The 15,238-nt window shown below is 47.1% G+C and overlaps 1 protein-coding gene across 1 annotated transcript in view; it reads left to right on the top strand.

The window, feature by feature from the left end:
• col6a1 (collagen, type VI, alpha 1) overlaps positions 1–7,695 on the top strand; it is a 98,795-nt gene extending 91,100 nt beyond the window's left edge. The window contains exons 32-35 of the mRNA XM_038787136.1: positions 88–268; positions 3,128–3,299; positions 3,450–3,479; positions 4,559–7,695. Coding sequence (XP_038643064.1) covers positions 88–268; positions 3,128–3,299; positions 3,450–3,479; positions 4,559–5,160 — 985 coding nt within the window. The 3' untranslated portion in view covers positions 5,161–7,695. The remainder of the gene's footprint in view (positions 1–87; positions 269–3,127; positions 3,300–3,449; positions 3,480–4,558) is intronic.
• The last annotated feature ends 7,543 nt before the right edge of the window (positions 7,696–15,238 follow it).

The following is a 15,238-nucleotide window of genomic DNA, read 5'->3' as shown; positions in this document are numbered from 1 at the left end:
GGAGGGCATAGGGAGGGGTTTGCAAAAATTGGTTGTAAGAAGCAGCTAGTAAGTAACGATTGCAGAAATCTTGTTTTCAATGCTTAGTGCAATCAAGAACCTCAAATGGATTGCTGGAGGAACATTTACTGGGACAGCACTGGACTGGTCAAAGACAGCCTTCCGGGGATCAATTACCCAAGCACGAGTTGCCCTGGTCCTCACTGATGGGCGGACAGACCTGCTGAGAGATCCCAAATCGTTGTCATCACTCTGTAATGAAGCTAATGTAAGGTCCTTTCCCTTCATTCCATCTCTTATTATAGGCAACGTTATCTTTAATTTCCATTTCCTGGAGAGTTGGGAGAAGTTGAAGATCGTTCTCCTGAGAGTTGAAAAGGTTAAGAGGAGATTTGATAGTGATGTGCAAAATCATGATGCGTTCTGATAAAATAAGTCGGGAGAACACTGACAGGAAGTTTGGTAACCAAAGGAGATAGGGAGAGCTTTTTTATGGTGCAGTGAATTTTTATTGTTCTGGAATGTACGACCTGAAGGAATGGTGGTAACAAATTCAATCATAACTTTCAAATGGATAAATTGTTAAAATGGAAAATTTATTGGGCCATACCGAAAGAGTAATGCGAATGGGAATCAGTGGGTAGCTCCTTAAAAGACCATACAGGCACAGTGGGCAGAATTGCCCCTTTCTTGGCTCTTTTTTTTCTGCTCATTCTCTCCTTGCAGCAATATTGTTGTTTTGATCATGTGCGTTAAAAGGTGAGAATCTCCCTCCCACTGGCTCAAAGTCCTGTCAGCTGTTGTGTTAAGCTGCTCACCCACTGGAGTCTTTAACCCCACTGACCTGTGACCAAACGGAGGGCCTATCCCGGGCATGCACTGAATACCTGCCAGGTGGTTTCCCCATGCACTGGCAAGCGCCCCCCCCCCCCCCCCCCCCCCCCCAACCCATCTCCAGATGAGGGCAAAATGCCCAAGGTGCGAGGAAGCGGTCATTCATGGGTCACTGAAGTGGCTTCATAGTCCTCCTGGCAGACGGCCCATCTGTCTCTGGCAATTTAAAGGCATGTCAATGGGAAGATGTTGGGCATGCAACCTCACATGAACCACTCCATTGTATCAGCCTTCCCCCCCTTCCAGCCAGTAAAATCCGGCCTCATATCTCTATAATCTCCTCAAACCTGGCAAACCTGCAGAATCTCGGTGCCCCTCCAATTCTGGTTCTTGTGTCTCCATTTTTCTCTTTATCCCCATCACTTGGCTGTCCCTTCATCTGCTTACACTGTAAAGTCTGGAATTCCTTCCCTAAACCTGTCCACCTCGCTCTCCTACTTTAAGATGCTCCTTAAAACTAACCTCTTTGACCAAACCTTCGGTCACCTTTTCCTTACGTGGCTTGGTGTCAGAATCTGCTTGTGTGACTTATCGACTATGTTAAAGGCGCTATTTAAATTCTGGCTTTTTAATGTTCGTTTTTGAGGCTGTATGTGCATCAAAAGTCACTTTATCAAAGGATGCTTAATACAGCCAGCAAGAGCATTTGCATTCATACAACAACTTTAACATAGAAAAGGACCCAACTCGGAGAAGTGAAGATACCTGGGGATAGCCAATCTGATTTTTCTTTTGACCACTATTGGAGCTGAGCACTAACCCACTTAAAACAAACCACGCAATTGTTTCCATTAAACTAGTGGACAAAGGAGTGCCAGACAAACATGTTATGCATTCATTCCTTAATGTCGCCTTTGTAGCTTCCAGCTACAGCTGAGAATTGAATCTGATTGAGCTGTAATGCACTCCATAGCTGATAGTTGCCCTGCCCCTCACTGGTCCACTCACTCTCTAGACTCAGTGAATCAGTGCTAAGAGTGTGGAAACCGTTTGCAGCTGAGGAGAGGGGGAACAAAAAACATCTTGATTTGACCATGAGCTGAGCTTCAAAACCCCTTATATCCAGTCCAACATGTTCTGTTTAGTCTCTAATTGCACAGCAAGTCTTGCCTCATCAACATGGTTTCACCTGAAAAATTCTCCACTGCTCTACTTATTGACTTCCTGAACTCCTGCCGACAAACGATCCACCAAGAACCCTTCCATCTGCATCCTGCCTCATGCTCCGGCCTACTCAGCTATAAGCCCTGTGCACCCCGTGTTGCCCGATACTTTGGGTTTCATAATCCTCTGTGCCTTTGCCACTGCTTCAGCCATTCAAGCTTCGGTACCCCCAGACTATTTCAAAGTTTTCTCAGTCAGGTTTCCATCTCCCACTCTCCATAAACTTCATTCAAATCTCTGCTGCCGTATCTTGACTCACATGAAGTCCTGTAGACCTTATCACCCTTTCCCCATCTGGCAATGCCTCGATTTTAACATCCAGTCCAACAATCCTTCGGGATGTCTGTACTTGTCCAACTCTGACCTTTTGTGCATCCCTTTGCCCTTTCTTTCTAGGCTGTACATTCAATTGTCTAGGCCCTAAGCTCAGGAATTCCTTTCCTAAACCTCCCTACCTCCCTCATCTCCTTTACAGTGCTCCTTAAGTCCTACCTTTTTGGCCAGGCAGAAAACCTGCCCTGTATGTCCTAAAGTGGCTCAGTGTCAAATTTTGTCAGATCGTTCCTTGGGAGTTTTTGCTACACAAAATACCAATACAATTTTTATTTTTTGGTGCAGTAATCCTTTCTTGGATATATTTCTACATCCTTCTCCAAGGGTGGGCACAGTGGTTAGCACTGCTGCCTCGTAGCACCATGGACCCGAGTTCATTTCCAGCCTTGGGTAACTGTTCGTCTGGCGTTTGAACTTTCTCCCCATGTCTGTGTGGGTTTCCTCCGGATGCTGCGGTTTCCTCCCAGATTCCAAAGATGTGCAGGTTAGCTGGGGTTATTGGGTTTTGGGGCAGAGGGTCTTGGTGGGGTGCTCTATCAGAGGGTCGGTGCAGACTGGATGGGCCAAATCGCCTCCTTCTGCGCAGTTGGAATTCTATGAACCATACATTCAACTGCTCATCTGGCTCCAGTCAACTGAACAACTGTTGCCTGATCAACTGTCCTTGCAGACCCTTCTGCCCGGTATGCACTGCCTTTCCACCAAAGCCACTCATTTACTACCCGTTGTGTTCCAGGTGGTCTCGGTTGGCGTAAGTGATATTTTCCGTAATGATCCAGCCTCAGAAAGCCTCAAGCAGATTGCTTGTGAAACATCGTCAGCTCCTGGGCTCAGCCTGCAACGCGACAACTTCATGGAGCTGCTGGAAGATACCTTCCTTGAAAATGTAACTCAATTCATCTGCAAAGGTACACCAGAGGGCAGCACAATGCCCGCTCACAAGGCCAAGACCTCCCCTTAAGGGACTGACCCTCGGCTCATTATTTTTATTGGGTTTTTACCAAAATGCAATCATTAGTGGATATCTTTTCATTAATATTTTGTGTTTCCTCTTACAGAAAAGAAATGTCCAGACTATTCTTGCCCCAGTAAGTAGACTTTGAATGTGTTTCCTTATAAATTAAGAACAAAGGCAGTGATTTCAAAGTGAGGATTTGGGTCAGTCCAGCCAGAGATTTAGGGGACATGGAGGCCTGGTGGATATTAATGGTGGTGGATTTAGCCCTGTTTGAGCAGGAGTGTCAGTGACCACAGCCAGGGCCTGTGAAAATAGTTGCCATAGAGATTCTGTGACTACCAGAGCAAGTCAGATGCAGGGAAAACTGTAGCAAATAAATCATCTCTTGACTCCCCAAAGCCTTCCCACTATCTAGATGGCACAAGCCAGGAGTGCGATGGAATACACTCGACTCATCTTGTTGGGTGCAGCTTCAACATCACTCAAGAAGCTCAACACCATCCAGGACAAAGCAGCCCCGCTTGATTGGTATCCCCATCCACCACATTCAACATTCACCCCCTCTACCACTGACACAGAGTGAATGCAGCATGCACCATCTACACAATGCACTGAAGCAAGTCATTAAGGCTCCTTTGAATGCATCTTGCAAACCCAGAATGTCCTATATGTAGAAGGACAACAGATTCAGGGGTGCACCATCATCTGTAGGTTCCCCTCAAAGTTACACCCTGACTTGGAAATACTTTGCCATTCCTTCACTGTTGCTGGGTTAGAATCCTAGAACTCCCTCCCTAACAGCACTTTGTGTGTTCCTACAGCACATGGACTGCAGTGGTTCTAGGAGATACTCGGTACCACCTTCTCAAGGGAAATTAGGACAAGGCGACAAATGCTGGCCTAGCCAGTGACACCCACGAGCTATGAAGAGAATATTTTAAAAAAGTTGAGGAAGAGTCTAGTGTAATCCAATTGCATTGGAGACATAGGGCTCCGCCAATGGGTTTGAAGGTGGGGCAGAAGGAGGAGACACAAACAGGGCAAATTAGATAGTACATAATAGAAACTGAGTGCTGTCAGATTTGTAGATAAGACTCGAGACCATGGGTGGTAATGTGGGCATCCAAAAATTCGACATTTGCCCATTTAATGGCACAGGATTGTTTCATCCATTGTTGAGAGCATTAACAGTGACCGTTTTCTCCGCAGTTCAATTCAATGTATCAACGGACATCACCTTCCTGGTTGACAGTTCCACCAGTGTAGGGAACAAGAACTTTGAGACCACCAAGATCTTTGTTAAGCGGCTGGCAGAGCGCTTCCTGGATGCCAAGGTCAAAGCCGGCAGCTCGGTGCGCTTGGCGGTGATTCAGTACAGCAAAAACCAGAAGATCGAGGTGCAGTTCTCCAATGACTACAGGGAGACCGCAGAGAGGATCGATCAGATGGTGTTCATGAATGACGCGACGGATGTCGGAGCCGCCTTGAGCCGCGTGGTTGCAAACTACCAGGACAACAGTCGGAACGCCAAGAAGAAGGTCCTCTTGTTCACTGATGGCAGATCCCAGGGAGATCTGGTGCACAATATAGAACAGCAAGCACAAGCAGCAAAAACAGCTAATGTCGACGTGTACGTCATTGCTGTGGGTGACCAGGTTCATGAGATCAATCTGCGGGCTTTGGTAGCCGGCAAGGCCATTGACTACGATATAGATCACGGCGCTCGCCATCTCTTCCGGGTGAAGAACTACCCCACTCTTTTGAAAGGTGTATTTTACCAAACGATTAGCAAACAAATGTCACTCAATTAACAATGAAGAAATCCTTAGGCCCTCTAAGCTCCTCTATTTTACGCATTTTGATAAGGTGGTTACTATCTTTGGAAATTTATTTTCTTAGGATTTATATTTACTTTACAAAGAGATTTTGCTTCCTAGAATTCTATACCTCCTTTCACTGTCCCCTTTCCATTAAAGTTTTTACCAATGCTTGGGCCTATTGCCCTTATAGGCCCCATACCTCCATCTACTCTCTTGTATCTGGGAATGTGGGTAGACCTTGTCTTCTCATTGCTGCGCCATGCACAGCCAGCAAAGGCATGCTTTCCTGAAGTTAAGGTGAGTCAAGGTGGTTTCCTTTGCATGTTCCACTGGCGCTGCCTTTGTATTGCTTAGAAATAGCCGCAGGGATAGAAACTGCCCATTGTTATGCCCATTTTCTGGGCCTAAAATGTCTGGGGTTCACCCCTTTTTTGGAGGTAAACCAACTAATTTTGCAGTACATTTTGAAGGCCTGGAAAATGCTGCATTGGCTTGGGGTGAATTTTCAAATTTCTGGGAACTAAATTAGGGTTTCAGCCCCCTGCATGTGCCACTGAGCAGGCTGTTTTAGAATCCTTTTGAGAAACCACGCTGCAGCAAGCCCTTGAGCACTGGGCCTGCCCGGCTTGGGCTTTCTTGGCACAGTTGCGGCCTAGTAAATGGCTGTCACCAGAAAGTTAAGTTCACAGCATTCTTGCTGGTCACAATTGGCAGCACCCTCTCCCCACCCTGTGATCCCACCCCACCGCCATGGTTACCTGAGGGTAGCTGCTGGCGAGGCATTTTGCCTGCACACTGGCAAGTAGCCTCTAGAGGCATTACAGGCCTGATGCCCATGTGCCCTCAGGGCCTCCCAAGTCCAGACAAGCATTGTGCCTGATTTGTTCCAATTATTGCCCCAATTCAGTCTCCAAAGAATTGTTCTGCCCTTGTTGCGTGCTTGCGAAACAGATCAGAGGATTGCTAGACACAGCTGCAACTTTTAGAAAGGCCATTTCAGTCCCGGCTCCTTGCTCCTTTTTCAACCTTTGTAGGATCTGAAATAAAAGAAGTGGGACATAATAGAAAGCTCTATTCCTCTGGACGTCCCCATGGGTCCATACTCTTTGGTATCTCTTAATAAAATATTCTGTACATATCTGAGCAGTTGGAGTGAATTCATTCCAGTAATTCCTTCCAGAATTCCACTATAATCAACTGTTAGCTGACAGAATTGGCCAAAAGCACTGCACTGACATCTCAACAGTTATTCCACTAGATCACTGCAAATCTGAATTGTACTGCAACCTGTGACAAAATGCTGGTTGAAAATATTCCGCTAACATCCCCATCCAAGCCTTTGACTGCATTTAAGACCATTGACGGTCAGACTTTCCGCCAGCCATTGAGTGCAGGTCACGTGACTCATAGGTTCAGGATACATGACCTCAAGGCTATTTATGCTTTATTGGCTGCAGAACTCAAAGCTTTGGATGCGGGAGTTGGAAGGACATTTTACAATTAAGCAATTAGTTGTTTATAGCCTACCTAGATATTTAAAATGTCAGTACAGTGCCATTCAGATCATTCTCCTCAAATTATTCTCGTCGCTATGAATTGAAAGCAAATATTTGAGAGAAACAGATTGCTTCTGCTTTGTTTATGTGCCATCATAACTGCTGTTTATGTCCAGATGAGGATCAGGCACCAGGGAAGGTCATTAAAACGGATAGTTGTAACTGAGACCAAGGGAAAATTGGAGGTGTATAAATGGGAATCGAAAGACAATTGGTTGTCCTTCTGACAAGAGACAGAATTGAAGTATACAGTGTGAAGGAGGCTAGTTGGTGTGGATTTAGAAAAAGGGTTATTGGGTCTAGCAATAATTCCCAAATGTCCTTGTGTTAATGTGCTTCAGAACCAAATGTTTGACAGATTTTGCCATCGATACTTCAGTATAGTAGGTACAGATACACCTATTAGTATTACATAGCACATGGAGTGTGATCTTTTCCTCATGTTTGCTGTGGAAGATCACAATTGAAAATGACTTTACAGAAAGAATGTGTTACCCAATGGATTATTTAAGATTTCTGCACAATGAAGATATCACTCTAAGGGATGACAAAAAGTGGATGTTTTATATGATAGGGAATGATTCTAGGAGAATGCTTTGGAAGCTGCATTCATGCTGAGACCTAACCCATTCAACTTTTTCTTTCAATGTATAAACTGTGTTATGATCAACAAGTAGCCATTTTGAATGTAAATAAAAGTTACTTTAAAGTAATCTTATACTGGTGCTACGAGCATAGAGGGTGATCGAAAGGAAATGTGCAACACAAGTCACTTTTCGGACCATTGTGTGAGATAAAAATCAGCTTTAATCTATTTGTATTCCGCGGAACTCCTTTTGTACTTGTAAAATATAGACTTTTTTTACATGATCTGTACCATGTTTGCAGTCGCATTTGTAATGACACAGTTAGGGATCATATATGGATTAGGTCATCAGTACTTAATAAACGGTTTTCATGTTCACTGCCATTATATTACTGTCTCTCAATTCCTTTTGGTTATTAAATTTCTGCTTATCCTTTATTTAACGCATGCATCGTTAATATGAGGTTAATAAGGCAGCCCCATGTGTTAAATCCTTCAAGTGTTGTGTACTACACTGAGTAAGACGAGCACATTCTCAACTGCAAGAACCTCTCCAACAGAATAGAGAGGGCAGTCTTACAATATACTACATCCCTCCCTCATTAAAAAAACAATGCCTACATTAAAATGAAAAATATTACATGTACATAAAATACACGATGACTAACCCAATATCAATAATACATTAAATTTAACAGGTTGGGTTGCATACTTGTTTTTAGTTTAATCTCAACCAAGACACATATGACTGGTACAACCAGAGTAATCTACGTGTGGAAAAGAAAGTGTTTTCTCAACACCAGTGTGTGTTTAACAAAAATATCATCATTTGACAAGAAATTTGAAAAGAACATCTTTCTTCCTCCTTCCCTCATACTTTCAATTCAGCGAGGCTTTCTGTCTGGTTGTCCCCTGCCATCTCCATTAGCTGGACTCTGCTGTCTCAGCATCTCTGACTGTGTTAAATCTGAACTTTGCCAGTGACTACCAGTTCCACTTAGTAATTTTCTTAAAGATCCTGATTCATTTTGCTCTACCCATGGATTCTGTGAGACTGGTAAACCAACAGGCCCGGATTTTTGCAATGCAGGAAAGGCTCCATGCTTTAGCAAAAGCAGTGTTCAAACACGGAATGCAGACATCCCATCCTTGCATCTGGCACCCACCATTTTTGCTACAGGTTCAATAAATTTTGCCACCCAGGTGGTAATACTGGAATTTAAGTTATTTAGAGAGGTCAGGCACCCTTTTTGAAAGGCCAGGTAGCCTTTTGGATAGATTAAGGTACTCTTTTGGTGAGGTCTTGTGTGCTTTTGGAGAGGTTAGACTTCCTTTTGGGATTGTTAACAGTAGGTATGAATGAATGTTAAAAAAGTAGATAAACTCATTGGAACTGTCAATCTGTCGAGTAATTTAAATCAACTACACACTAAATTTTGGAAAAAAAACTACACTGGCAGCCTGCAGTTGAAAAACATTAGCACTTGTAATTTCAATCGATATTCATTGAAATTAGCCTGAGTACTATCATTATAGTGTTATTCATTCTTGATTGCTTCCACAACCTATCATTAGCACAGCATGTAAGCCCACAGTTTGAATAAAAGTCCCAAACAGTTATAAAAAGATGGTGGGTGGAATTTTCCGTCAGCCAACGGCAAAATTGGGGCGTGCGATCAGGGGGAGAATAGCTTCCGACGGCAAAATCACGGCAGGCGCCGATTTGATGCCAAATCCCAATGCTCCGTCACCTCAAAAATGGCGTCAATGCAATGCATGCCGTGCATACTTTAAACACCGTTTGCATATCATTCGCGGGCCCACCCACTATTCTCCATCTCCAATGGTCTTAGTCCCGACGGCACGGTCCACATGTGCTCTCAAAAATCATGAACCTGGCCTGGTGGCTGCTGAGAGAGAGAGAGAGAGAGAGAGAGGGCACACGGACAGTGTCCAACACCGCCATACTTCGCCGACAGCCGTGCCACTAGCCGGGGGCTTCTGCCAGGGTTGGGGGGAGCAGTGGGGGGGTGGCCAGAAGGTGGGCTGTGGGATCGGGCTGGACGGGTACGCAACACCATTACCGCAGCCGGCAAAGCAGCCAAGTGCATGCCGCAGAGAGCCCGCTTTAAACCTGGTGTCCTGGGTCATATAGGTGAACCCCCTCGGGGCACACCCCTGGGTGCCATCTGGCCCCAGTCAACCCATCAGCTGTATGGATGCTCCAGCACAAGCTGTCCCATCATTTTGGCTTTGGTAAGTGCGTGTATGGGGAGTGTTTGTTTATGCCCGGCTGCAGCTTGTCAATCCTGTGAGTGTTGATCATGGATCCGGCGAATCCTGCACCATTTTTCATGGGAATCGATGGTGATCCATGCGACACTGGTGCTAGCCCCTCACCAGTCGCGGATTCGGTGCCGGTGCGATGCCAATTTTCCTGTCGTAAAAGTCCATGGAGGGGCTGTTTAGCACAGGGCTAAATCGCTGGCTTTGAAAGCAGACCAAGCGGGCCAGCAGCACGGTTCGATTCCCATAACAGCCTCCCCGAACAGGCACCAGAATGTGGCGACTAGGCGCTTTTCACAGTAACTTCATTGAAGCCTACTCGTGACAATAAGCTATCTTCATTTAATTTCATTTCATTCTCCGTTAGCATCAACATTTAGTCCCAAAAATGGAGAATCCAGTCCTCTGCCTTTGGTATGGGACTAGGAATGCAAATGTTTGTTCATAAGTATTACAATCACAGACCAGACCAGAACAGTACCTAGGATACTGGAAAGAAACCTCAATATTTAATTTTAATTTTATAATAATAATAAAAATTGTTTATTGTCACAAGTAGGCTTCAATGAAGTTACTGTGAAAAGCCCTAGTCACCACATTCCGGCGCCTGTTCGGGGAGGCCGGTACGGGAATTGAACCCGCACTGCTGTCTTGTTCTCCATTACAAGCCACTGTTCAGCCCACTGTGCTTTACAGCGATGTTCTTTGAGAAAGAGAGATTTCATGACACTGTTTAAAGAAAAGATCTGACTCTTGTCAGAACCATGCAGAAACTGTGGCTGTATTTAATCAGAAGCTACTTCTCAGCTTGTTTCAGTTCCCGTTTTTGCCAGACAAGTCTGCACTTGCGAAGAAGGAAGAGAGGTGACTTAATAGAGGTGTACAAGGTGATGAGAAGCATGGATAGAGTGGATAGCCAGAGACTTTTCCCCAAGGCAGAAATGGCTGTCACGAGGGGACATCATTTTAAGGTGTTTGGAGGAAGGAAAAGGGGAGATGACAGAGGTTGGTTCTTTACACAGATAATGGTGGGTGCGTGGAATGCACTGCCAGCTGAGGTGGTGGAGTCAGAATCATTAGGGACATTTAAGCAACTCTTGGACAGGCACATGGACAGCAGTAAATTGAATGGGTGTAGGTTAGGTTAATTTTAGATTAGGATATATGGTCGGCACAACATCGTGGGCCGAAGGGCCTGTACTCTGCTGTACTGTTCTATGTTCTATGTTCTAAATGAATGAGCCAATAACAGAAAAATACCTTAAGTATTTGGACCCTAGGTGCCCAATAATTACAGTCACCAGTTTAAACACAATTACTGTTTATTTATAACAAGAACTATAATGAAATATGCAGCAAAAGCACCTGGTTAACTATTAAAGCTAAATTGCTGGCTTTTAAAGCAAACCAAGCAGGCCAGCAACACGGTTCGATTCCCGTACCAGCCTCCCCGGACAGGCGCCGGAATGTGGTGACTAGGGGCTTTTCACAGTAACTTCATTGAAGCCTACTCGTGACAATAAGCAATTTTCATTTCATTTCATTTTTTCATTACCTGATTCCTAATTTCCCAATTTAACTTGCCCCCACCCTGTATACACATACAAAAGACAGACAATCACAGACGGGAGGAGAGGGGTGAAAATCATAAGTAAAGGAAAAGGGAGTCTATGTTTCAGATGTTGGATTTTAGTACCTTTCTCCTCTTCAAACTTTGCTTTCAGTTCAAGTTTTTACTGTATATTCATTCAGGTCGCTGTTGTTTCAGAAATACAACACTTACAGCCTTTCTGGAGAGAGAGAGAGCAGGTTCTTGTCTTTGTTTGCAACCTGTAATGGTTTCCCTCTGGACTCATTCATTCAGATTCTCTGCAGCTTCAGAAAAACAGAAATTATACAGCTTTCCAGGATAAAAATCAGAGGATAGAGAATAAGCAAGACCTTGGCCGGGATTCTCCCCGACCCGGCGGGCATTGTGGAGTGGCGAGAACCACTCCGGCGTCGGGCCTCCCCAAAGGTGCGGAATTCTCCGCACCTTTAGGGGCTAGGCTCACGCCGGAGTGGCTCCCGCTTCGCCGGCCGGGGCGGAAAGGCCTTCGCCGGCCAGCGGAAGTCTGCGCATGCACCGGTGTATCAGCGGCTGCTGACGTCATCCCGGCGCATGCACAGAGGAGGGGGTCTCTTCCGCCCCCGCCATGGTGAAGGCCATGGCGGGGCAGAAGAAAAAGAGTGCCCCCATGGCACAGGCCCGATCGCGGGCCAGGCCACCGTGGGGGCAAACCCCCAGGGCCAGATCGCCCTGCGCCCCCCCCCCAGGACCCCGGCGCCTGCCCGCGCCGCCAATCCCGCCGGCACCAGACGTGCTTTGATTCCTGCCGGTGGGAAAGGGTTGTCAGCGGCGGGAGTTCGGCCCATCGCAGGCCGGAGAATCGTCGCAGGGGGCCCGCCCCCGCCGATTCCCGGGTGGCAGAGAATTCGGGCCACGGCGGGGCCGGGATTGACGCCGGCCCCGGGCGATTCTCTGACCCCCTGGGGAATCGGAGAATTCCGCCCCTTGTTTCTGTGTATCACAGACTCAAGTGCTCCCTGAGGTCTCTGAGAATCATTCCACTGGGATAGGATCCAATCACCACCTGTTACCCGAAAGAGTATGACCTTTTGGCCAATTTATTGGCCATCAACCAATCAAACCGAGTTCCACCCCATCTATCTCTCTGGTGAAAAAGGTCTGAGGTTTCCAGTTCAAAAGCAGAGTGTTCTCTCATGTATCTTCTGAATTCCTCACTACTGTCTGCTGCTTGACACAAAGACACATGTCCATTAATAACCATGGATCAAAAATGATAACAGCAAAATAAAAGAAAGGGGAAATGAGGGAATAAATGGGGAGGACCCTTACAAGCCTGTAATAGGTACTTAGATACAAACTCCTAAGCAGCTGTGTCTGGACCAATAAAACTGTCAGTCATTGGCTAGTGCAATGTATAGCTGTGTAAAATTGATTGGAAGATTTGCATTTCAAATGCTGTCAAGCCCTTTAAGATGTACTTGGATTTTGAGGAAGCCTCTGACACTTAGAACTGCTACTGCTTTAAACACATTTTTCTGAGGCAGCAAATGTTAGGGAAGGGTAAGTGAAAATGCAGTTACTTTCACATTACTGCCTAGACTGCTCTTCTGATTTCAGACAGAAATGGTTGATGGGGGTCTCTGATGGTGGTTTCTGCTGAGGGTTCTCATGGGAGTCTCTGATGGGTGTCGCTAATTGGCATTCTCATGGGAGTCTCTGATTGAGGTTATGATGGGGAGTCTCTGATGGGGGTATTGATAGGGGTTCTGATGGAGGGGTCTCTGAAAGGGATCTCTGAAGGGTGTCAATGATGGGGGTCTATGATGGCGATTCTGATGGGGGTTTCTGATGGTGGTTTCTGTTGGGTGTCTCCAACATGGGACTCTGATGGGGAAGGGTCTGATGAAGGTTCTGTGGGAGGTCTCTGGGGGGGGTCTCTGCTGGTGGAGTCTGCTGGGGGTGGTCTGATGTGGGGGAACTGGAAGGCTGTTGGGTGGGGCCACCCTCATGCACACATGCTGTGGAGGGGGGTGATCCATCATTCCTGTAACGATGCGGTAGAATGCCGATGTCAGCAGGGTGGGGCTGAATTTGCTTTGTGGAGGAGAGTGGGGCCCACTGCCAGACCTTGGTATCAGGCCACCAACTCAAAATGGTGGCCCGATACCGGGACTCTGATAAAATCTGGTGAGCACTCCCTCATGCATCAGCTTGCATGCTGCGGGAAAGAGACACACATACTGGGCCCCTCTCCTAACAGGAGGGCAGAGAAGCAGCAATTCTCCACTGGTGGGAGCACTTCGGCTCTAGAATTGAGAATCCAGGATCACATCTGCAGTAACCTTCCCACCATCTCGCCACCAGGTTGACACAGTAGCACGGTGGTTAGCACTGCTGCCTCACAGCTCCATGGACCCAGGTTTGATTCCGGCATTGGGTGACTGTGTAGAGTTTACACATTCTCCCCGTGTCTGCATGAGTTTAATTTGGCTGCTCCGGTTTCCTCCCACAGTTCGAAGATGTGCAGGTTAAGTTAAGGAGTTATTGGTATAGGGCGTAACAGTGGACTTGGATGTGTGCTTTTTCAGAGGGTCGGGGCATACTCGATGAGCCGAAAGGCCTCCTTCAGTACATGTAGGCATTCTATGATTCGTTTATGATCTGTATACCTCTTTTTGCAGCACGTCTAGTACTGGGTCATATTTTTGTAATTAGGGTATGTTTAAGTCCATTCTTACTCAGGAATATTTCAAACTCTTCTGAAATAAACTGTGGACCATTATCTGAGACAACACCTCTGGTAGCTCAGAGACTGCAAACCAACCTCTCGACCCTCACTCGTTTTGGAGCTTGTGGTATTGGGCATAGACTAAAATCGTCAAATCTTTAAGTCGAACAGAGGAAGTGAGGAACTCAAAAAGTTGCAAAATAGTGCACTGTGCTATGGAATTTAGATTTTTAAAAGAATAACTCAGACATTTGGCACCCGAGAGATTGGAGGGACTTGATTGGCTGGCAGGTGGGCAGTGAATTGGCCAAAGGCCGTATTCTGCCCGACGACAGGCGGTGATTTGGTCCTACCTGAATGGGATGGTTTTCAAGGGACACAGGAAGTGAGAGTCTGAACCTGGACACTGAGAGGAACAGCTGTGAGTCTCTCTCTCTCTATCTATCTATCTCTCTCTCTCTTTCTCCAGAAATACTGCTCACTGTTGATTTCTTCAAAACCTCAACATAAAGGGCGGGATTCTCCGGGAATTGGCGGGGTGGGCAGAAACGGTGCAGTTGAGTGGTGGGAACCACTCCGGCTTTGGGCTGCCCCAAAGGTACGGAATCCTCCACACCTTCAGGGGCTAGGACCCCGCCGGAGTGGTTTGCGCCCCGCCGGCCGGCGTGGAAGGCCTTTGGCGCCACTCTAGCCGGGGCCGAAGAGACTCCGCCGGCTGGTGCGGGTCGGCGCATGCGCGGGAGCATCAGCATCTGCTGACATCATCCCCGCGAATGCACAGGGTGGGGGTTCACCTTCGTGCCGGCCATCGCGGAGGCTTACACAGCCGGCGCGTAGGAATAGAGTGCCCCCACAGCACAGGCCCGTCCGCAGATCGGTGGGCCCCGACGGCGGGCCAGGCCACCGTGGGGGGCACCCCCCGGGGCCAGATCGTCCCCCCCCGAGGACCCCAGAGGCTGGCCACAGAGCTGGGTCCCGCCGGTGGGGACCTACCTTGATTTACGCCGGCAGGACCCGGTAAAAACAGACGGGAACTCGGCCCACCACGGGCCTGAAAATCGCTGGGGGGAAGGCCGCCAACCGGCGTGGCGCGATTCCCGACCCCGCCAAATCTCCGGCGCCGGAGAATTCGGCAGCCGGCGGGGGAGATATTCACGTCGCCCGCTGGCGATTCTCCGACCCGGTGGGGGGTTGGAGAATCCCGCCCAAAGTCTTTGATTGAAGAAAGGTCTACTGGAAGATGTTCATCTGAAACAATGACTCTTGTACATTTACTTTCATCATTATTTCACACCCCCTTTTCTCCTCTATGTTTGTCTGTCTTGTGTGCTTAGAGGGAGGGA

The sequence above is a fragment of the Scyliorhinus canicula genome, chromosome 2 (assembly GCF_902713615.1).
Source record: "Scyliorhinus canicula chromosome 2, sScyCan1.1, whole genome shotgun sequence".
Lineage (NCBI taxonomy): Eukaryota > Metazoa > Chordata > Chondrichthyes > Carcharhiniformes > Scyliorhinidae > Scyliorhinus > Scyliorhinus canicula.
Note: the sequence above shows the minus strand (reverse complement) of the source record. Positions and strands in the feature narration are given on the sequence as shown.